This window comes from Myxine glutinosa, chromosome 12 (genome assembly GCF_964187855.1).
Source record: "Myxine glutinosa chromosome 12, kmMyxGlut1.1, whole genome shotgun sequence".
Classification (NCBI taxonomy): domain Eukaryota; kingdom Metazoa; phylum Chordata; class Myxini; order Myxiniformes; family Myxinidae; genus Myxine; species Myxine glutinosa.
In genome coordinates this window covers 25,140,504-25,162,761 of record NC_136272.1, presented here as the reverse complement: position 1 = coordinate 25,162,761, position 22,258 = coordinate 25,140,504, and the positions used below count along the sequence as shown (strand labels likewise).

General features: G+C 39.9%; 1 protein-coding gene across 2 annotated transcripts in view; it reads left to right on the top strand.

Annotated features, from left to right (window-relative positions):
• Nucleotides 1-9,340, top strand: part of NPHP1 (nephrocystin 1) — an 89,904-nt gene extending 80,564 nt beyond the window's left edge. For both annotated transcript variants that reach the window (XM_068133013.2, XM_068133011.2), the window contains exon 20: nt 7,840-9,340. In XM_068133013.2, the coding sequence (XP_067989114.2) occupies nt 7,840-8,100 (261 nt within the window). In that variant the 3' untranslated portion in view covers nt 8,101-9,340. The remainder of the gene's footprint in view (nt 1-7,839) is intronic.
• Nucleotides 9,341-22,258: the final 12,918 nt, after the last annotated feature.

Here is a 22,258-nt window from a genome sequence, read left to right as displayed (position 1 = left end):
TTCAAGGATACCTACAAGAAAAGGGTGCTCGGTATTACATACCTTATGATTTGGAGCATATACATGGGAATTTTGTCATTAAAAACTGGCCTTATACTGATATTGTTAAACCCACAAATAGAGACTTGTTTAAAATATTAAATAAAAATGAACTTCTCAAAGTTATGAAATATAAAACTCTTTTAGAAATCGTCAACAAATCTTATTGGTATCCTATTATGAGAAAAATAATTATAGATACAAGAATATCTCAAAATCCAGATGAGTATATGTATAATATTCTTTGGGGTTCAAACTCAAGGGTAGCAAGGGATGAGGAAGGAGTTGAAGAAGAGAAGGAGGAAAGAAAGAAAAAGGAGAAGAAGGAAAGGGAGAGGGAGGAGAAGGAGGAGAGGGAGAAAAAGGAGGAGGAGATGGAGAAAAAGGAGAAGGAGGAAGGAGAGAAAAGGGAGAAGGAGGAAAGAGAGAAAAAGAAGAAGGAGGAGAGGGAGAAAAAGGAGAAGGAGGAGAGGGAGGAAAGGGAGCAAAGAGAGAGGGAGGAAAAATATAAAAAGATGGAAATCAGTGAGATTCGTAAAAGATTGAGTGTATTACAGCAAATAAATCAATCTCAACGCACCGAAGAGGAAATTAAAGAATTAACAACTCTTATGAAGATAATGGTTTCAAAAATAACGTCAATGTCTTCAATTTCAGGGAGGAGATTTAAACGAGAAAGTGGTGAAGAAGAAGAAGAAGAAGGAAAAGATTATGTGATTGATGATGTTGGTGTCATTGACTTTAGTTAGTTTTTATTTGTAAATAAATGGAGGAGAGAGTGAAGGCATTCCTTAGGATTCTTTATGTTTTAAAAATTAAGATAGAAATGTATATGTTAAAAACCAAAAAGGTTTTGATACTCTGTCGGAATTTTTCTGATAAATAAATATGAGTTATTGTCTCAAATGTAAAAAGAAAACTAAATCTAAAAATATCTCATGTTAAAGCTAAAAATAATAGAGTTTATCAAAAAGGAATATGTCAAGTGTGTGGCTCTAAAAAGTGCCAATTCATCTCACCTAAAAGAGGAGGAGATATACAAAAGTTTCTGTCAGGAAGTAAATTTACAACAACTGGAATTCCAGGGGAATTACACCTTCCAGGGTATTCTTTCTGTGGTCCAGGAACAAACCTGGATAAAAGATTAGATGAGGCTGACAATCCTAAACCTTGGTCTAAACCTACAAATAGGGTTGACGAAGTGTGTATGAAGCATGATATTGCTTATGGGAAAACCACTACGTTGACTGAAAAACATAAAGCCGACAGCGAAATGTTGTATAATTTGTCTTTGATACAAAATCCAACGTTGAGAGAGAAAGTTGATAGGTTTATTGTGAGAAATTTGATAAACGCTAAATTGAAACTTGGTCTTGGTTATTCCTCAAAAAACTATTAGGCTCTAATGATGTCATCAAGACTGAGGAGCTTTTGGCTGAAGAATTACACAAACCTATAATCACAAAGTTTAAAAGAACGAAGGTTTATTCTAAATACACCGACCACATATGGTCCGCTGATTTAATTGAATTGAATAATGACAGGGGATACAGGTATGCTTTAACCGTTATTGATTTGAGGAGTAGATTTGCCTGGGTTGTCCCTTTAAAAAATAAAAGGGGTGATACTTTAATGTTAGCCTTTAAGCTAATATTTGATCGGGATAAAAGGAAACCAAAGAAGTTATGGACTGATGAGGGAACAGAGTTCTATAACAAAATATTCATGAAATTTCTTAAGGGGATGGGTATTAAATTATACAGCACCTTTAATGAAGGAAAGGCAGTTGTTATTGAGCGTTTTAATCGTACTTTAAAAGAGAAATTATATAAAAAATTCACACAACTCGGTTCTCAAAAATGGGTGTATTTAATTCAGGTTATTGTAGATAATTACAATAATACAGTTCATTCATCAACAAAATCAAAACCATCAGAAACATTTACAAAATTAGAATATGAAAAGGAGATTAATTTGAGAAAGCCCAAGTTCAAAGTTGGTGATATTGTAAGAATATACAAATGGAAAAGCCATTTTGAGAAAGGTTATACACAAAAATGGACTCGTGAATTATTTAAAATCATTGATGTAATGGATACAGTCCCTTGGACCTACAAATTATATGATTTAAATGGAGAAGAAATCTTGGGTTCATTTTACTCGCAAGAATTACAAAAAACACAAGTAAGCAGATAATACCCTTGAAAATAATAAATAAATAAAAAAAATGTAATGGGGATACGTTTTTAAATCTGTGAACCCCAAACACAGAATCCCACAACTTTTTAGTTGGGGCTTAACTTTTGTGTGTGTATAATGGGGATACGTTTTTAAATCTGTGAACCCCAAACACAGAATCCCACAACGTTTCAGTTGGGGCTTAACTTTTGTGTGTGTATAATGGGGATACGTTTTTAAATCTGTGAACCCCAAACACAGAATCCCTCAACTTTCCAGTTGGGGCTTAACTTTTGTGTGTGTGTGTATGTGTGAGTGAGTCATAATAATATACAAACCCTAACCCAACCCCATCCCTAACCCAACCCCATCCCTAACCCAAACCCATCCCTAACCCAAACCCATCCCTAACCCAACCCCATCCCTAACCCAACCCATTCCTAACCCAACCCCATCCCTAACCCAACCCCATCCCTAACCCAACCCAATCCCTAACCCAACCCATCCCTAACCCTCACATTCAAAATCCCAACCCTAACCCAATCCCATCCCTAACCCAACCCCAACCCTAACCCTCACATTCAAAATCCCAACCCTAACCCAACCCCATCCCTAACCCAACCCCATCCCTAACCCTCACATTCAAAATCCCACCCTAACCCAATCCCATCCCTAACCCAACCCCATCCCTAACCCAACCCTAACCCAACCCCATCCCTAACCCAACCCATCCCTAACCCTCACATTCAAAATCCCAACCCTAACCCAATCCCATCCCTAACCCAACCCCAACCCTAACCCTCACATTCAAAATCCCAACCCCATCCCTAACCCAACCCCATCCCTAACCCAACCCCATCCCTAACCCTCACATTCAAAATCCCACCCAAACCCTAACATAATCTTTCTTTTCTTCTGTTTTTTAAATACGTATTTCTTTTTTTTTTTCCTCTTCTGCCAATTCTGTCTTTCAAGGCTTTCAAGTTTGAAGAAGTAGAAATGGGAAGAAAGAATTTTCCAGCATTTTCTTCCTCGAACTTTCTTGATATTGCTTAAATCAAGCGTCATTAAATAAAGAACATTGTTCATTGCTTTAGAATCCAAAGAGTCTCCAAGAGAAACCCCACAGGTAGAGTCTCCAAAATAAAACCAACTTTCCAAGTTCCCAAGGTATAACCACATTCCTGTTGAGCCTCCAAGATAGGTATCACATTCCGAGTCATCAAAACAAAACCCCCATTCCGAGTCTCCAAAAATATAACCATCTTTCCAAGTCCCCAAGGTAGAACCACAATTTTCAGAAATATTGGGGGTTTCCGTGATAAGTCTCACATAGTATAACTGCGGACCATCAGGGAAAACTTCCCTTTCCCAATTTTTTAGGGTTTCTATGATGTGTCTCACATAGTATAACTGCGGACCATCAGGGAGAACTCTCCTTGCCCAATTCTTTAGGGTTTCTATGATGTGTCTCACATAGTATAACTGCGGACCATCAGGGGAACTCTCCTTGCCCAATTTTTTAGGGTTTCTATGATGTGTCTCACATAGTATAACTGCGGACCATCAGGGAGAATTCCCATTTCACAATTTTTTAGGGTTTCTATGATGTGTCTCACATAGTATAACTGCGGACCATCAGGGAGAACTCCCCTTTCCCAATTTTCAGAAATTTGTGGGTCTCCAATGTATGACTTGTATTCTGGCTCATCAAGGTAGAACTTGTTCAGTGGGTTTTGTTTTGATAACTCACAACAAGTATCATCATGGTAAAACTCTTTTTCAGGATTTTGTGGATCTCCAAGGTATAACTCTTTGGCTGGGTCATCAAGGTAGAACTCGTTCTGGGGGTCTTGGTTGTTCAAAATGTCTTCAAACAAAAAAATAACTTCATCCCAAGTTGTGTTAAAAGCAGAATTTTCATTTCGTATCTCAGATACAATTTCCTGTGAAAGAAAATAACAATGTATTAATTTAATACAATATTTTTATTTGTATAAATCAAGCTCTATGAATATTAAAATAAACTTTGTTAACCCCTCCACGAGTCTCATCTAAAAAAAATAAAAATAAAAATAAATAATTAAATTAATAATTAATTAAATAAATAAATAAATAAATAAATAAACAAACTTACCTCCATTGATAAGAGGTTCGAGTCCAGTTCATCAATCTGAAGGTTGAGTTCTACACAGTTAGTAGGACTCCAAGGAATAGCAAAGTTATCCCATTCCATTTCGGCATAGTAGTCCATTCTCAAGTGAAGCAGAAAGCGTGTTTGAAAAAGCCTGTGTGGTTGGTGCCTTTTATAAGGACTGGGTGTGTCATTTCCTGTGGAAATTCCCTGGGCGTGTCTTAACTGGAAATGATGTGATGGGAATTCCCTGAAAATGATGTAATGTATTACCTGGAAATGATACAATGCTAAAGAGTTTATAAAGTGGGTGGGGCTTAGCAAAAGTGGGTGGAGCCTAGCAAAAGTGGGCGGGGCTTCACAAAAGTGGGCGGGGCTTAACAGAAGGGGCGGGGCTTACCAAAAAGTGGACGGGGCTTAACAAAAGGTGGACAGAGCCTACCAAAAAGTGTGTGGCACTGGAGGCGCTCAAACAAGAACATTGAGGGAGGTTTACCATTTTATCTTTGCTCAGTTAAAATATCTTAATAAAGAACCAAACTCAAACATATTTTTTGTTAATATATTAGATGGTGAAGAGAGTGGCAAGAGAATTAAATTATTTCCCACGCATAAACAAATATTTGTAGGGTCGTTGTTTGAGTGGGCCAAAGATGATTCACCAGATGATATTAAGAGTAAACGGTTAAAAGGTCCATAAGGTCAGAAGGATCACAGGTTCACACAGAAGGACCATTGTTTAAGTGGTCTAATGAATAAGGATAACATGTCAAAAGGTTAGAAGGTTCGTAAAGAACAGGGTGAGAGAAATAGAGGTGTTTAGGGGCAATGAGGGAGGGAAAAAATTAACATGTAAGTCAATGGGAAAATGAGAGTGTCCCAGAAGCAACATATATACACTACTGGCAGCTTTGTCTCCGTTATGTCATTATGTCTATGATGTCATTATGATGGCTGACTGCAGTGACCGACATTTTAATTTACTCATTCACCCGCTCTCTATGGGAGCGGCAGGAAGGGCCATTCATCTTTGGGGTATATAGATTACAGTCGATCTATGGTCGGGTCTCAAGAACATTGGGTGTGTGTTCATTTACCAAGTTTGTTGTGGAGATCGCCAAGTTGTTTAAGCATTCGAACAAGCACTTCATTCAAAACCTTTAAGGAACGGCTGGCTTGGCAAGCGCGAGCTAGCTGCTTGGTAAATGAGCACACCTCCAACCCTTGTGGGGTATATAGATTACAGTAGATCTTCGCTCAGTTCTGTAAGTAAAAGTTACCTCATGGATGTCGAGATTCCTCCAAATTTCTTTGTTGAATGTTATAAGCAGCATTAGCGACTGTCGAAAAAGCTAATCATGTGTGTTTGTGGTTTATAATATTTTACAAGCCCGGCTACGCCACTGTTAGACTTTTTGGTCTTGTTTAAATAAACAATGCCTTTTTGGTCTTGTTTAAATAAACAATGCCTGAAAAATGTAATTTTTCTTCAACTAAAGATCCTGACGTGCTGAGTCAATTCTGACTTCAGATTTGGAATGAGCATGCTCGGATTAATAAAGGACACCTACATTTACCTCGGTAGTGGACAGTTTATTCATTTTTTTGTCCAGTGTAATGAAGAGGGAAGATAAATGAACAGAAGAACATGAATGAATGAATGAATGAATGATCGTTTTAAGGCCATTTCCCCTGCTAGAGTGGGGGTTAGCCTTGTGGGCCCCATGACAATCATGGTTCCCTGTTTGAGGCAATGTTTTTATGGCCGGATGCCCTTCCTGACGCCAACCCTTGGTCACGCTCTTATGATGCGCAGGGATACGGTGTACCTATTCTAAACCGGGGTACACACCGGAATCATTCATCCCAGCAAGCTGGTACTCAATTTGTCGACCTCGGAAGGATGACAGGCTGAGTCAACCCAACCCTGACGTTAATTCAGTGATCGACCGGGATTCGAACCCAGGATCCTCGGATCCTAAACCGGCACCCTAACCGCTAAGCCAACACCAGGAACAGAAGAACATCTTCAATAATAATAATAAAAGTGTGTATCGTTGGTTGTTATCTCCATATTTTGGGTTTTGGAAGGTGGAACCGAATCCTCCCAGGACTTGAAGTATCTATCCCGATTCAGTGAAGGATTGAGATTCATGGGCTAAGTTGTGGAGTTGTGTTGTTCTCAGAGTTTTGTTTCAAGGGCTGTTTTGTATGTGTGTGTGTGTGTGTGTGTGTGTGTGTGTGTGTGTGTGTGTGTGTGTGTGTGTGTGTGTGTGTGTGTGTGTGTCCTCCATAACTCCAAAACCATGAAACCTAGCGGCCCGAAACTAATCATGCATACCAAGGGAACTCCACGGGATTGTATGAATGAAATCTTGGTACAGTAGTTGGATAAATTGAAACACCCCTTTTGAAGATAAATTCAGGGTGTACTCGTAATAAAAAGAAAAAAAGCCTTACCAAGATAGCAGTGCACCATCTTGGTCAGCCTGCTGTCATCTCACAGGAGTCTTAAGCCGCCATTTTGTTTAAGCCTGCTCAAAAATGCCTTGACTTGGAACAGGCCGCAACGGTTTCTGTACGATAAAGCACTCGATATTTATTTTTTATTTTCTTCACTCATATCATCGAATACCTGTTCTTCATACCTACATATTGCTGAATACACCACTTTTGTAGGTGCTACAGTTTTCAAACAAGAAAGAGCAATCAGAGATTGCAGGCCCTCGTCAGGCTGTGTTTTCAGTGGTTTTTAAGGCTTTTGTGTTAAAATAAATATGGCGGCCGAACCACGTGACTGATGACGTCATCATTTTTTTTCTCCACCAATTTATGCCTAGATGATGCTCAAGAAATTTCATCTTGATCGGATGAAATTTTGTACTTTGTACTTTGTCGAATTATGACGTCATAATGGAGGCACCTATGACATCATCATTAACATATCTTATTCCACATGGAGAGTTCTTTACAATGAGCCATGTCTCCATTTTTTTTCTATGCAGCGCTTTCGGAGATATAGAGGTGCAAAAGTTTTCGGTTTTTCCAAGATGGCGCCCGCACAACGTGACCTATGACGTCTAATTATGATTAAAAAATTATACAGGTGGAGTTGCACCTATTGTGAAAATTTCCTGTACATCGTACCAACGGCTGCAGAGAAAATCATATTTATTCTGTGCGGAAAAACAAACAGACAGACAGACAGACAGACAGACAAACAAACGGACTCAAATGCAATAACCTCTTCTCTTGTGAGGGTAACTTGAAGCTTGGAGGGAACGGGTGGGAGGATGGACCTGTCGTTGCTTGTCAATGCCTGGTTACCTTTGCAAGTACAGAATAAGAGGAAAATGACAGCATCAAATGTCACTAAACCTTGTTTTCTGCATTGTAAGTTCGTTGTTCACCATGGTTTTCATGGTAATCACCAATAGGCCCAGGTCTGATTTATGTTTTCATTTTTACTTTCTATTTTTTCTTTCCAGTGTAACCAAGAGCTTCTGAAGTCTACGTTCGAAATTGCCTACCATGACACGGTTCTCAGGCTCCTCGGCCTGCCCTACCTTGCATCCACATCTTCCTCAGGATCACTGGAAGAAGGGAACCGCTGGAAGATGATCAGCTTAGCGCTGCAGCAAAACCGAGATAAGATTGGTTCTCTCGGCCATTTGCTCTCTTCAGAACACTCTTACCTTCCATTCAGTGTTTCTGAAATGACATTCGACCTGTCACACCTCAGCCTGTAGCTTTGTAAAGTGATGCATATTACACGAATCTAAAGTACGTTTTATGCATCTTTGTTTTTTGCAAATTCAAGTCAAAGGCCTATTTTTCAACAATAACTATAAACAAGTACAAATACATTCAAAGTACACCGCCCCATGCCAAATAATTAAATATGCTGCAGCGCGGCATTGCCGGGGCGCCTCCGGCGCCCGGCAATACCGCAGTGCAGCTCATTGAGGCTGCATTGGGAGGGAGAGGTGTACACTAATTGATTGATTAATTGTATAATTAAAATCAATAAAAGATTATCACAAAATATTTTCATAATCAATTGGCTAATCGCATAACTAAACCACTAGTGCTTCATCCGAAGATGTATCTTTTAGAAATGTAATTAAATAAGTCATTTATAAAAAATTAAATAATTAATTGATTACTCAATAAATAATTAATCGATTAATCAATAAATTCAAAAATATCCTTGATAGCCACATCACTTGGTCACTCATGTCCAAATATTAGCTTCCCAGCTCAAAAGGTGCCTGAGATATTGGCCAAATGAGAAAGAAAATAAATAAATGATTAATACTGAAAATAAATAAATAATAATCATAAAAAAATTAAATTATTAATCAATTTGGTCAGAGAACACATAAACTACCACTATTTCATCAGAATCTGTAACTTAAAAAAAAAAAAATTTTTTTTTGCCATTAATCGAATAATTAAATAATTAATCGATTAATTGATTAATTAATAAATCAAAAATAGCCTTTGCAGCCAAATCACCTGGTCATTGGCATGTCCAAATAACAGCTTCCTAACTCAAAAGGTGCCTGAGTTAATGGTCAGAAGAGAAAGGAAATTTGATTAATTAAATAAGTACTTAATTAATCGCTAATAATTAAATAACTCCTCAATTTATTGATTAATCAAAAAACAAAAAATACAGTTTTTGAGAAAGGACTTGCTCACGACTGTGCCGAAATTTCAGCTTCCTAGCTCAAAGGATGGCTGAGATATCATCCGGACAAACAAACAAGAAAGCAAGAAAACAACCAGGAAAACAAACAACCAGAGTGAAAACTGAGTACTCTCTTTCAGCGTGCGTCACTGCCGAGCCCCCTTCGGTGCCAGGAAATGACGATTTGCAATGCCTGGAGGTGGCATAGGAAAGGAGCGGTGTACAACAAATGTTGTTTTGCATATTGTCGAATCCCCATGTACAACATGTCAATAAAATCCAACATCATGAAAGTCGGAGGAAGGTTTTTCAAAGTTATGATCAAACAGGTGTTTTTTGTTAATTAGGTCACAATCTGAAAAACGTACTCAATAACACAAAACAAATATCAGATGCACAACATCAGTGCAGGTATACTATTACGTTGCAAGATGGCCAAGTGGCCTTTGAGACTCCACGTTGGCAAAATGGAGCGGTGTATAAAAAAAAAAAAAAAAGCGCCATTTTTTCAGACTGCCATTTCACCTTGACATTTAACCCGGGGAGGGGTTAAATACAAGATAAATGTAAATGCACCTTTCTCTCGGCTATCGAAAAAGGGCAATTTTGTTCCGATCAGACAAACATTGGTCGAGTTTTTTTTTTTTTTTTTTTTTTTTTTTGTATACAAGATCGAGGCTCGTGAAAGAGCGAACATTAATCACACAGAAAGACAAACAGACACACAAAACAAATAACATCGGGAGCGGTAGACAAGATGGGGAGAGAGGGGGAAGGACACAAACAACATTTGAGAGCAGGGACCGAGAGACATGGAGACATCGAGAGAACTGTGGGAGGGAGAGGGCTTTGGGGGGGAGGCATGGGAAGGGGGGGGGGGGGGGTGGGAGAGGTATAAAACATATGGACACTGCCAAGACTTCCAGGAAAGAAGTTGGAATTTCAAACAAGGTGGATCTGGGGTGAATTAGTGGGGGTAGAAAAGATCAAGGTTTTGGATGGGGGAAGATAAGAGATGGTGGTGAACAGCTGTTTTGAAGACCTGGAGGGAGGAGTGTGATTGAAGTGAGTGTGGGAGTTTGTTCCAGAGGCGGGAGAAAAGAGGAATGAAAGAGTGAAGGTGAGCAGAGAGCCGAGATTTCGGCAGTTTAACCATCAGAGGGTGGCTGGCAGATCTTGCGCGACCTGTAGGAATATTTGGGGGACAGAGCACAGAGAGAGCTGGGGGAGCAAGGCCGGAGAGGAGTCGGTAGAAGACAGAAAAACCACCTACCTGCCTGCGGTGAGTGAGTGAAAGGCCCTCAGAGAAAGGCCCTCAGGGATTTAGTGAAAATGTTAGCATATTGTTGCGGATATGGAATTTGGCCTCCATATCCGCTTGTAAATATTCCCCTATTTCCCCAATACTCCCCAACTATCCCCAATCCCCCATTCCCTAGTCCCATTGCCTGTAAATAACACTCTGTAGAACCGACCTTCCCCTTTTTCCCCCATTAAATGTCGTGCCCAGGTCCACCGCATCTCACGTAGACAACTTTCGGACATCTTGCTAGTTATTCTTAGTCTATGTCAGTTAAGGACTCGTTTCCATTAATTCTGACTCTTCGTTGCACCAGAATGTGATTGTATGGCACCAGTAGTGAGTTTAGGACCTCCCCATACCTCCTCCCATCTTCCCCATGCAACAACAACAACAACAACAACAACTACAACAACAACTACAACAACAGAGGGGGGCGGCGCGGCGCGGGGAGTGTGCGTCCTCACTCCGGCTCGGTTAGCCGCCATTACCCATGTGCGCCGACGGGGTTACCACGAAGGGGCTGCCTGTCGGCTCCTCGTCAAGGGCGGAGCCGGTAACCCCCCCGCACCCAATAAGAAGGGCGGACCGATTCCATCTGGGGCGGAGCTAACGAGCCGAGGGCGTGTCACTCCCCGCCGGATATACGCAGCCTACCGGACGTGACGTCAGATGCGCCCCGAGCTTGAAGAAGAGACAAGTCGCGACCTCCGAGCGCTGAGCGACCTCCCCGCATCTTTGGACCGGACCGGGTCGATTTTGCCCCTGAGCCAAGGTGCACCTTGAGCCATCGACTACCCGCTTTCCTTGCCATCAATCCCCGTGTGAGTCAGTTTTGTCCTGTTTATCTGTCGTCTGTCGGGGCTAATATAAGACCGTGTTTAAGTGCCCACCTTACTATGCTGTACCTCTCATCGTTGTAATCTAACATTCCGCAATATTATAACCTCCTCCGGAGGTCTTGAGAACCGTACCCCTGGTGTCGTGTCATTTTAAACCCAGCCGTTGTGTCCTTTCCTCAATTGATTTAGCGTAGCGCGACTCGGCCAAGGTTCGAGTATAATCGGGTAACTTGTGCGAACACGGCGGCCATTCCGCTCGGCCCACCATAACATCAAAGTCGTGTCCGTAACAATATCTATAATCTGGTCATGACCTTAAAAATTCGGTCAAGGTCAATAGATAGGCTAACCTCGCATACTTTATATTCGCATTATTGATGCAAAATTTCATTCCGAAAGTCACAACCAGCTATGAGATACTGCTCAGAAATGGATACAGTTTGGAAATTTGGAATGTTGAGAGTGCAGGAAGAATTTTATTTTCCAAATGGTGATTTGGTACTCCAAATGATCTAAGACACTCTGAGGTATCGTTAAAACTTTGGGGTTCCAATTGCATAAACAAACCCTCAGTTTGTTCTTGTCACGCATCCACCTAGTTTGTCATAACTCATCCACAACTTTTTGAGATATCATGATCGATATCTAAATAGCCCAACTGTATTTGGACTTTCGATGTATGTATGAGTAAATCAGTGGGTGGACCTTCGAAGGACTGCCGTACTCCCATCGACTCGACAGCTGGCCTGACTGCTCCTACAATTAAAATCATGTGCCTGAAGGAGCTGGTGCTCCTGCTTGAGACGGACGAAGTGACGGACAAGACACAAACTCGTCCGAGAAGATGTTTAATGTATAATCAACTCGGGAACTCTGAAAGCCCGTTTATCGGGTTCGCATACATATAATCCAAGCCAAAAAGCATACGTCAGAACCAAAGCCATGCCTCTCAGGCGAGGCACGCTTTGGTGGTCATGTGACCGACAGGTGCAAGCAATTATAACCTCGGCGCCGCGGTTTGTCCGCCGGTTACGTCACCGGCTGGGGCAAGGAGATTATGTTGCTGGTCTCGAGCTTTGGGGGACTCATGGGTCGCTACACACGCCCCCCCCAGAATCGACTTGGTCCAGGAAGGTCAACCTGAGGGGGTCCGGAAGACCCGACCGAAACGACCACTGGCTGGTCGCGGGGGGGGGGGGGGGGGGGGGGGGGTTTCAACACTAACACAAGTGCGAAAAGTGTTTTTTTCCACACTAATACAAGTGCAAAAGTGGTCTCCTGCACCAACACAAGTACGAAAAGTGGTTTTTCAACACTAACACAAGTGCGAAAAGTGGTTTTTCAACACTAACACAAGTGCGAAAAGTGGTTTTTCCACACTAATACAAGTGCAAAAGTGGTTTCCTGCACTAACACAAGTGCGAAAAGTGGTTTTTCAACACTATCACAAGTGCAAAAAGTGTTTTTTCCACACTAATACAAGTGCAAAAGTGGTTTCCTGCACCAACACAAGTGCGAAAAGTGGTTTTTCTACACTAACACAAGTGCAAAAAGTGTTTTTTCAACACTAACACAAGTGCGAAAAGTGGTTTTTCCACACTAATACAAGTGCAAAAGTGGTTTCCTGCCCCAACACAAGTGCGAAAAGTGGTTTTTCAACACTATCACAAGTGCGAAAAGTGTTTTTTTCCACACTAATACAAGTGCAAAAGTGGTTTCCTGCACCAACACAAGTACGAAAAGTGGTTTTTCAACACTAACACAAGTGCGAAAAGTGGTTTTTCAACACTAACACAAGTGCGAAAAGTGGTTTTTCCACACTAATACAAGTGCAAAAGTGGTTTCCTGCACCAACACAAGTGCGAAAAGTGGTTTTTCAACACTAACACAAGTGCGAAAAGTGGTTTTTCAACACTATCACAAGTGCAAAAAGTGTTTTTTCCACACTAATACAAGTGCAAAAGTGGTTTCCTGCACCAACACAAGTGCGAAAAGTGGTTTTTCTACACTAACACAAGTGCGAAAAGTGTTTTTTCAACACTAACACAAGTGCGAGAAGTGGTTTTTCCACACTAATACAAGTGCAAAAGTGGTTTCCTGCACCAACACAAGTGCGAAAAGTGGTTTTTCAACACTAACACAAGTGTGAAAAGTGGTTTTTCAACACTAACCCAAGTGCGTAAAGTGGTTTTTCAACACTAACCCAAGTGCAAAAAGTGTTTTTTCCACACTATCACAAGTGCAAAAAGTGTTTTTTCCACACTAATACAAGTGCAAAAGTGGTTTCCTGCACCAACACAAGTGCAAAAAGTAGTTTTTCAACACTAACACAAGTACGAAAAGTGGTTTTTCAACACTAACACAAGTACGAAAAGTGGTTTTTCAACACTAACACAAGTGCGAAAAGTGGTTTTTCAACACTAACACAAGTGCGAAAAGTGGTTTTTCAACACTAACACAAGTGCGAAAAGTGATTTTTCCACACTAATACAAGTGCAAAAGTGGTTTCCTGCACCAACACAAGTGCGATAAGTGGTTTTTCAACACTAACACAAGTGCGAAAAGTGGTTTTTCAACACTATCACAAGTGCAAAAAGTGTTTTTTCCACACTAATACAAGTGCAAAAGTGGTTTCCTGCACCAACACAAGTGCGAAAAGTGTTTTGTCCACACTAATACAAGTGCAAAAGTGGTTTCCTGCACCAACACAAGTGCGAAAAGTGGTTTTTCAACACTAACACAAGTGCGAAAAGTGGTTTTTCAACACTAACACAAGTGCGAAAAGTGGTTTTTCAACACTAACACAAGTGCGAAAAGTGTTTTTTCAACACTAACACAAGTGTGAAAAGTGGTTTTTCCACACTAATACAAGTGCAAAAGTGGTTTCCTGCACCAACACAAGTGCGAAAAGTGGTTTTGCAACACTAACACAAGTGCGAAAAGTGGTTTTTCAACACTATCACAAGTGCAAAAAGTGTTTTTTCCACACTAATACAAGTGCAAAAGTGGTTTCCTGCACCAACACAAGTGCGAAAAGTGGTTTATCAACACTAACACAAGTGCGAAAAGTGTTTTTTCCACACTAATACAAGTGCAAAAGTGGTTTCCTGCACCAACACAAGTGCGAAAAGTGGTTTTTCCACACTAATACAAGTGCGAAAAGTGGTTTTTCAACACCAACACAAGTGCGAAAAGTGATTTTTCAACACTATCACAAGTGCAAAAAGTGTTTTTTCCACACTAATACATGTGCAAAAGTGGTTTCCTGCACCAACACAAGTGCGAAAAGTGGTTTTTCAATACAAACACAAGTGCGAAAAGTGGTTTTTCAACACTATCACAAGTGCAAAAAGTGGTTTTTCCACACTAACACAAGTGCAAAAGTGGTTTTTCAACACTAACACAAGTGCGAAAAGTGGTTTCTCAACACTATCACAAGTGCAAAAAGTGTTTTTTCCACACTTACACAAGTGCAAAAGTGGTTTCCTGCACCAACACAAGTGCAAAAAGTGGTTTTTCAACACTAACACAAGTACGAAAAGTGGTTTTTCAACACTAACACAAGTGCGAAAAGTGGTTTTTCAACACTAACACAAGTGCGAAAAGTGGTTTTTCAACACTAACACAAGTGCGAAAAGTGGTTTTTCCACACTAATACAAGTGCAAAAGTGGTTTCCTGCACCAACACAAGTGCGATAAGTGGTTTTTCAACACTAACACAAGTGCGAAAAGTGGTTTTTCAACACTATCACAAGTGCAAAAAGTGTTTTTTCCACACTAATACAAGTGCAAAAGTGGTTTCCTGCACCAACAGAAGTGCGAAAAGTGTTTTTTCCACACTAATACAAGTGCAAAAGTGGTTTCCTGCACCAACACAATTGCGAAAAGTGGTTTTTCAATACTAACACAAGTGCGAAAAGTGGTTTTTCAACACTAACACAAGTGCGAAAAGTGGTTTTTCAACACTAACACAAGTGCGAAAAGTGTTTTTTCAACACTAACACAAGTGCGAAAAGTGGTTTTTCCACACTAATACAAGTGCAAAAGTGGTTTCCTGCACCAACACAAGTGCGAAAAGTGGTTTGTCAACACTATCACAAGTGCAAAAAGTGTTTTGTCCACACTAATACAAGTGCAAAAGTGGTTTCCTGCACCAACACAAGTGCGAAAAGTGGTTTTTCAACACTAACACAAGTGCGAAAAGTGTTTTTTCCACACTAATACAAGTGCAAAAGTGGTTTCCTGCACCAACACAAGTGCGAAAAGTGGTTTTTCAACATTAACACAAGTGCGAAAAGTGGTTTTTCAACACTAACACAAGTGCGAAAAGTGGTTTTTCAACACTAACGCAAGTGCGAAAAGTGTTTTTTCCAAACGAATACAAGTGCAAAAAGTGGTTTCCTGCACCAACACAAGTGCGAAAAGTGGTTTTTCCACACTAATACAAGTGCGAAAAGTGGATTTTCAACACTAACACAAGTGCGAAAAGTGGTTTTTCAACACTATCACAAGTGCAAAAAGTGTTTTTTCCACACTAATACATGTGCAAAAGTGGTTTCCTGCACCAACACAAGTGCGAAAAGTGGTTTTTCAACACTAACACAAGTGCGAAAAGTGGATTTTCAACACTATCACAAGTGCAAAAAGTGTTTTTTCCACACTAACACAAGTGCAAAAGTGGTTTTTCCACACTAACACAAGTGCGAAAAGTGGTTTCTCAACACTATCACAAGTGCAAAAAGTGTTTTTTCCACACTAACACAAGTGCAAAAGTGGTTTCCTTCACCAACACAAGTGCGAAAAGTGGTTTTTCAACACTAATACAAGTGCGAAAAGTGGTTTTTCAACACTATCACAAGTGCAAAAAGTGTTTTTTCCACACTAATACAAGTGCAAAAGTGGTTTCCTGCACCAACACAAGTGCGAAAAGTGGTTTTTCAACACTAACACAAGTGCGAAAAGTGGTTTTTCAACACTATCACAAGTGCGAAAAGTGTTTTTTCCACACTAATACAAGTGCAAAAGTGGTTTCCTGCACCAACACAAGGGCGAAAAGTGGTTTTTCAACACTAACACAAGTGCGAAAAGTGGTTTTTCAACACTAACACAAGTGCGAAAAGTGGTTTTTCAACACTATCACAAGTGCAAAAAGTTTTTTTTCCACACTAATACAAGTGCAAAAGTGGTTTCCTGCACCAACACAAGTGCGAAAAGTGGTTTTTCCACACTAACACAAGTGCGAAAAGTGGTTTTTCAACACTAACACAAGTGCGAAAAGTGGTTTTTCAACACTAACACAAGTGCGAAAAGTGGTTTTTCCACACTAATACAAGTGCAAAAGTGGTTTCCTGCACCAACACAAATGCGAAAAGTGGTTTTTCAACACTAACACAAGTGCAAAAAGTGGTTTTTCAACACTAACACAAGTGCGAAAAGTGGTTTTTCAACACTAACACAAGTGCGAAAAGTGGTTTTTCAACACTAACACAAGTGCGAAAAGTGGTTTTTCCACACTAATACAAGTGCAAAAGTGGTTTCCTGCACCAACACAAGTACGAAAAGTGGTTTTTCAACACCAACACAAGTGCGAAAAGTGGTTTTTCAACACTAACACAAGTGCGAAAAGTGGTTTTCCACACTAATACAAGTGCAAAAGTGGTTTCCTGCACCAACACAAGTGCGAAAAGTGCTTTTTCAACACTAACCCAAGTGCGAAAAGTGGTTTTTCAACACTATCACAAGTGCAAAAAGTGTTTTTTCCACACTAATACAAGTGCAAAAGTGGTTTCCTGCACCAACACAAGTGCGAAAAGTGGTTTTTCAACACTAACACAAGTGCGAAAAGTGGTTTTTCAACACTAACACAAGTGCGAAAAGTGGTTTTTCCACACTAATACAAGTGCAAAAGTGGTTTCCTGCACCAACACAAGTGCGATAAGTGGTTTTTCAACACTAACACAAGTGCGAAAAGTGGTTTTTCAACACTATCACAAGTGCAAAAAGTGTTTTTTCCACACTAATACAAGTGCAAAAGTGGTTTCCTGCAACAACACAAGTGCGAAAAATGTTTTTTCCACACCAATACAAGTGCAAAAGTGGTTTCCTGCACCAACACAAGTGCGAAAAGTGGTTTTTCAACACTAACACAAGTGCGAAAAGTGGTTTTTCAACACTAACACAAGTGCGAAAAGTGTTTTTTTCCACACTAATACAAGTGCAAAAGTGGTCTCCTGCACCAACACAAGTACGAAAAGTGGTTTTTCAACACTAACACAAGTGCGAAAAGTGGTTTTTCAACACTAACACAAGTGCGAAAAGTGGTTTTTCCACACTAATACAAGTGCAAAAGTGGTTTCCTGCACCAACACAATTGCGAAAAGTGGTTTTTCAACATTAACACAAGTGCGAAAAGTGGTTTTTCAACACTATCACAAGTGCAAAAAGTGTTTTTTCCACACTAATACAAGTGCAAAAGTGGTTTCCTGCACCAACACAAGTGCGAAGTGGTTTTTCTACACTAACACAAGTGCGAAAAGTGGTTTTTCAACACTAACACAAGTGCGAAAAGTGGTTTTTCCACACTAATACAAGTGCAAAAGTGGTTTCCTGCCCAACACAAGTGCGAAAAGTGGTTTTTCAACACTATCACAAGTGCGAAAAGTGTTTTTTTCCACACTAATACAAGTTCAAAAGTGGTTTCCTGCACCAACACAAGTACGAAAAGTGGTTTTTCAACACTAACACAAGTGCGAAAAGTGGTTTTTCAACACTAACACAAGTGCGAAAAGTGGTTTTTCCACACTAATACAAGTGCAAAAGTGGTTTCCTGCACCAACACAAGTGCGAAAAGTGGTTTTTCAACACTAACACAAGTGCGAAAAGTGGTTTTTCAACACTAACACAAGTGCGAAAAGTGGTTTTTCAACACTATCACAAGTGCAAAAAGTGTTTTTTCCACACTAATACAAGTGCAAAAGTGGTTTCCTGCACCAACACAAGTGCGAAAAGTGGTTTTTCTACACTAACACAAGTGCGAAAAGTGTTTTTTCAACACTAACACAAGTGCGAGAAGTGGTTTTTTCCACACTAATACAAGTGCAAAAGTGGTTTCCTGCACCAACACAAGTGCGAAAAGTGGTTTTTCAACACTAACACAAGTGCGAAAAGTGGTTTTTCAACACTAACACAAGTGCGAAAAGTGGTTGTTCAACACTAACACAAGTGTGAAAAGTGGTTTTTCCACACTAATACAAGTGCAAAAGTGGTTTCCTGCACCAACACAAGTGCGAAAAGTGGTTTTACAACACTCACCCAAGTGCATAAAGTGGTTTTTCAACACTATCACAAGTGCAAAAAGTGTTTTTTCCACACTAATACAAGTGCAAAAGTGGTTTCCTGCACCAACACAAGTGCAAAAAGTAGTTTTTCAACACTAAGACAAGTACGAAAAGTGGTTTTTCAACACTAACACAAGTACGAAAAGTGGTTTTTCAACACTAACACAAGTGCGAAAAGTGGTTTTTCAACACTAACACAAGTGCGAAAAGTGGTTTTTCAACACTAACACAAGTGCGAAAAGTGATTTTTCCACACTAATACAAGTGCAAAAGTGGTTTCCTGCACCAACACAAGTGCGATAAGTGGTTTTTCAACACTAACACAAGTGCGAAAAGTGGTTTTTCAACACTATCTCAAGTGCAAAAAGTGTTTTTTCCACACTAATACAAGTGCAAAAGTGGTTTCCTGCACCAACACAAGTGCGAAAAGTGTTTTTTCCACACTAATACAAGTGCAAAAGTGGTTTCCTGCACCAACACAAGTGCGAAAAGTGGTTTTTCAACACTAACACAAGTGCGAAAAGTGGTTTTTCAACACTAACACAAGTGCGAAAAGTGGTTTTTCAACACTAACACAAGTGCGAAAAGTGTTTTTTCAACACTAACACAAGTGTGAAAAGTGGTTTTTCCACACTAATACAAGTGCAAAAGTGGTTTCCTGCACCAACACAAGTGCGAAAAGTGGTTTTGCAACACTAACACAAGTGCGAAAAGTGGTTTTTCAACACTATCACAAGTGCAAAAAGTGTTTTTTCCACACTAATACAAGTGCAAAAGTGGTTTCCTGCACCAACACAAGTGCGAAAAGTGGTTTTTCAACACTAACACAAGTGCGAAAAGTGTTTTTTCCACACTAATACAAGTGCAAAAGTGGTTTCCTGCACCAACACAAGTGCGAAAAGTGGTTTTTCCACACTAATACAAGTGCGAAAAGTGGTTTTTCAACACCAACACAAGTGCGAAAAGTGATTTTTCAACACTATCACAAGTGCAAAAAGTGTTTTTTCCACACTAATACATGTGCAAAAGTGGTTTCCTGCACCAACACAAGTGCGAAAAGTGGTTTTTCAATACTAACACAAGTGCGAAAAGTGGTTTTTCAACACTATCACAAGTGCAAAAAGTGGTTTTTCCACACTAACACAAGTGCAAAAGTGGTTTTTCAACACTAACACAAGTGCGAAAAGTGGTTTCTCAACACTATCACAAGTGCAAAAAGTGTTTTTTCCACACTTACACAAGTGCAAAAGTGGTTTCCTGCACCAACACAAGTGCGAAAAGTGGTTTTTCAACACGAACACAAGTGCGAAATGTGGTTTTTCAACACTAACACAAGTGCGAAAAGTGGGTTTTCCACACTAATACAAGTGCAAAACTGATGTCCTGCACCAACACAAGTGCGAAAAGTGGTTTTTCAACACTATACAAGTGCAAAAAGTGGTTTTTCAACACTATCACAAGTGCAAAAAGTGTTTTTTCCACACTAATACAAGTGTAAAAGTGGTTTCCTGCACCAACACAAGTGCGAAAAGTGGTTTTTCAACACTAACACAAGTGCAAAAGTGGTTTCCTGCACCAACACAAGTGCGAAAAGTGGTTTTTCAACACTAACACAAGTGCGAAAAGTGGTTTTTCAACACTAACACAAGTGCGAAAAGTGGTTTTTCCACACTAATACAAGTGCAAAAGTGGTTTCCTGCCCCAACACAAGTGCGAAAAGTGGTTTTTCAACACTATCACAAGTGCGAAAAGTGTTTTTTTCCACACTAATACAAGTGCAAAAGTGGTTTCCTGCACCAACACAAGTACGAAAAGTGGTTTTTCAACACTAACACAAGTGCGAAAAGTGGTTTTTCAACACTAACACAAGTGCGAAAAGTGGTTTTTCCACACTAATACAAGTGCAAAAGTGGTTTCCTGCACCAACACAAGTGCGAAAAGTGGTTTTTCAACACTAACACAAGTGCGAAAAGTGGTTTTTCAACACTATCACAAGTGCAAAAAGTGTTTTTTCCACACTAATACAAGTGCAAAAGTGGTTTCCTGCACCAACACAAGTGCGAAAAGCGGTTTTTCTACACTAACACAAGTGCGAAAAGTGTTTTTTCAACACTAACACAAGTGCGAGAAGTGGTTTTTCCACACTAATACAAGTGCAAAAGTGGTTTCCTGCACCAACACAAGTGCGAAAAGTGGTTTTTCAACACTAACACAAGTGTGAAAAGTGGTTTTTCAACACTAACACAAGTGCGAAAAGTGGTTGTTCAACACTAACACAAGTGTGAAAAGTGGTTTTTCCACACTAATACAAGTGCAAAAGTGGTTTCCTGCACCAACACAAGTGCGAAAAGTGGTTTTACAACACTAACCCAAGTGCGTAAGGTGGTTTTTCAACACTATCACAAGTGCAAAAAGTGTTTTTTCCACACTAATACAAGTGCAAAAGTGGTTTCCTGCACCAACACAAGTGCGAAAAGTGTTTTTTCCACACTAACACAAGTACGAAAAGTGGTTTTTCAACACTAACACAAGTACGAAAAGTGGTTTTTCAACACTAACACAAGTGCGAAAAGTGGTTTTTCAACACTAACACAAGTGCGAAAAGTGGTTTTTCAACACTAACACAAGTGCGAAAAGTGATTTTTACACACTAATACAAGTGCAAAAGTGGTTTCCTGCACCAACACAAGTGCGATAAGTGGTTTTTCAACACTAACACAAGTGCGAAAAGTGGTTTTTCAACACTATCACAAGTGCAAAAAGTGTTTTTTCCACACTAATACAAGTGCAAAAGTGGTTTCCTGCACCAACACAAGTGCGAAAAGTGTTTTTTCCACACTAATACAAGTGCAAAAGTGGTTTCCTGCACCAACACAAGTGCGAAAAGTGGTTTTTCAACACTAACACAATTGCGAAAAGTGGTTTTTCAACACTAACACAAGTGCGAAAAGTGGTTTTTCAACACTAACACAAGTGCGAAAAGTGTTTTTTCAACACTAACACAAGTGTGAAAAGTGGTTTTTCCACACTAATACAAGTGCAAAAGTGGTTTCCTGCACCAACACAAGTGCGAAAAGTGGTTTTGCAACACTAACACAAGTGCGAAAAGTGGTTTTTCAACACTATCACAAGTGCAAAAAGTGTTTTTTCCACACTAATACAAGTGCAAAAGTGGTTTCCTGCACCAACACAAGTGCGAAAAGTGGTTTATCAACACTAACACAAGTGCGAAAAGTGTTTTTTCCACACTAATACAAGTGCAAAAGTGGTTTCCTGCACCAACACAAGTGCGAAAAGTGGTTTTTCCACACTAATACAAGTGCGAAAAGTGGTTTTTCAACACCAACACAAGTGCGAAAAGTGATTTTTCAACACTATCACAAGTGCAAAAAGTGTTTTTTCCACACTAATACATGTGCAAAAGTGGTTTCCTGCACCAACACAAGTGCGAAAAGTGGTTTTTCAATACAAACACAAGTGCGAAAAGTGGTTTTTCAACACTATCACAAGTGCAAAAAGTGGTTTTTCCACACTAACACAAGTGCAAAAGTGGTTTTTCAACACTAACACAAGTGCGAAAAGTGGTTTCTCAACACTATCACAAGTGCAAAAAGTGTTTTTTCCACACTTACACAAGTGCAAAAGTGGTTTCCTGCACCAACACAAGTGCGAAAAGTGGTTTTTCAACACTAACACAAGTGCGAAATGTGGTTTTTCAACACTAACACAAGTGCG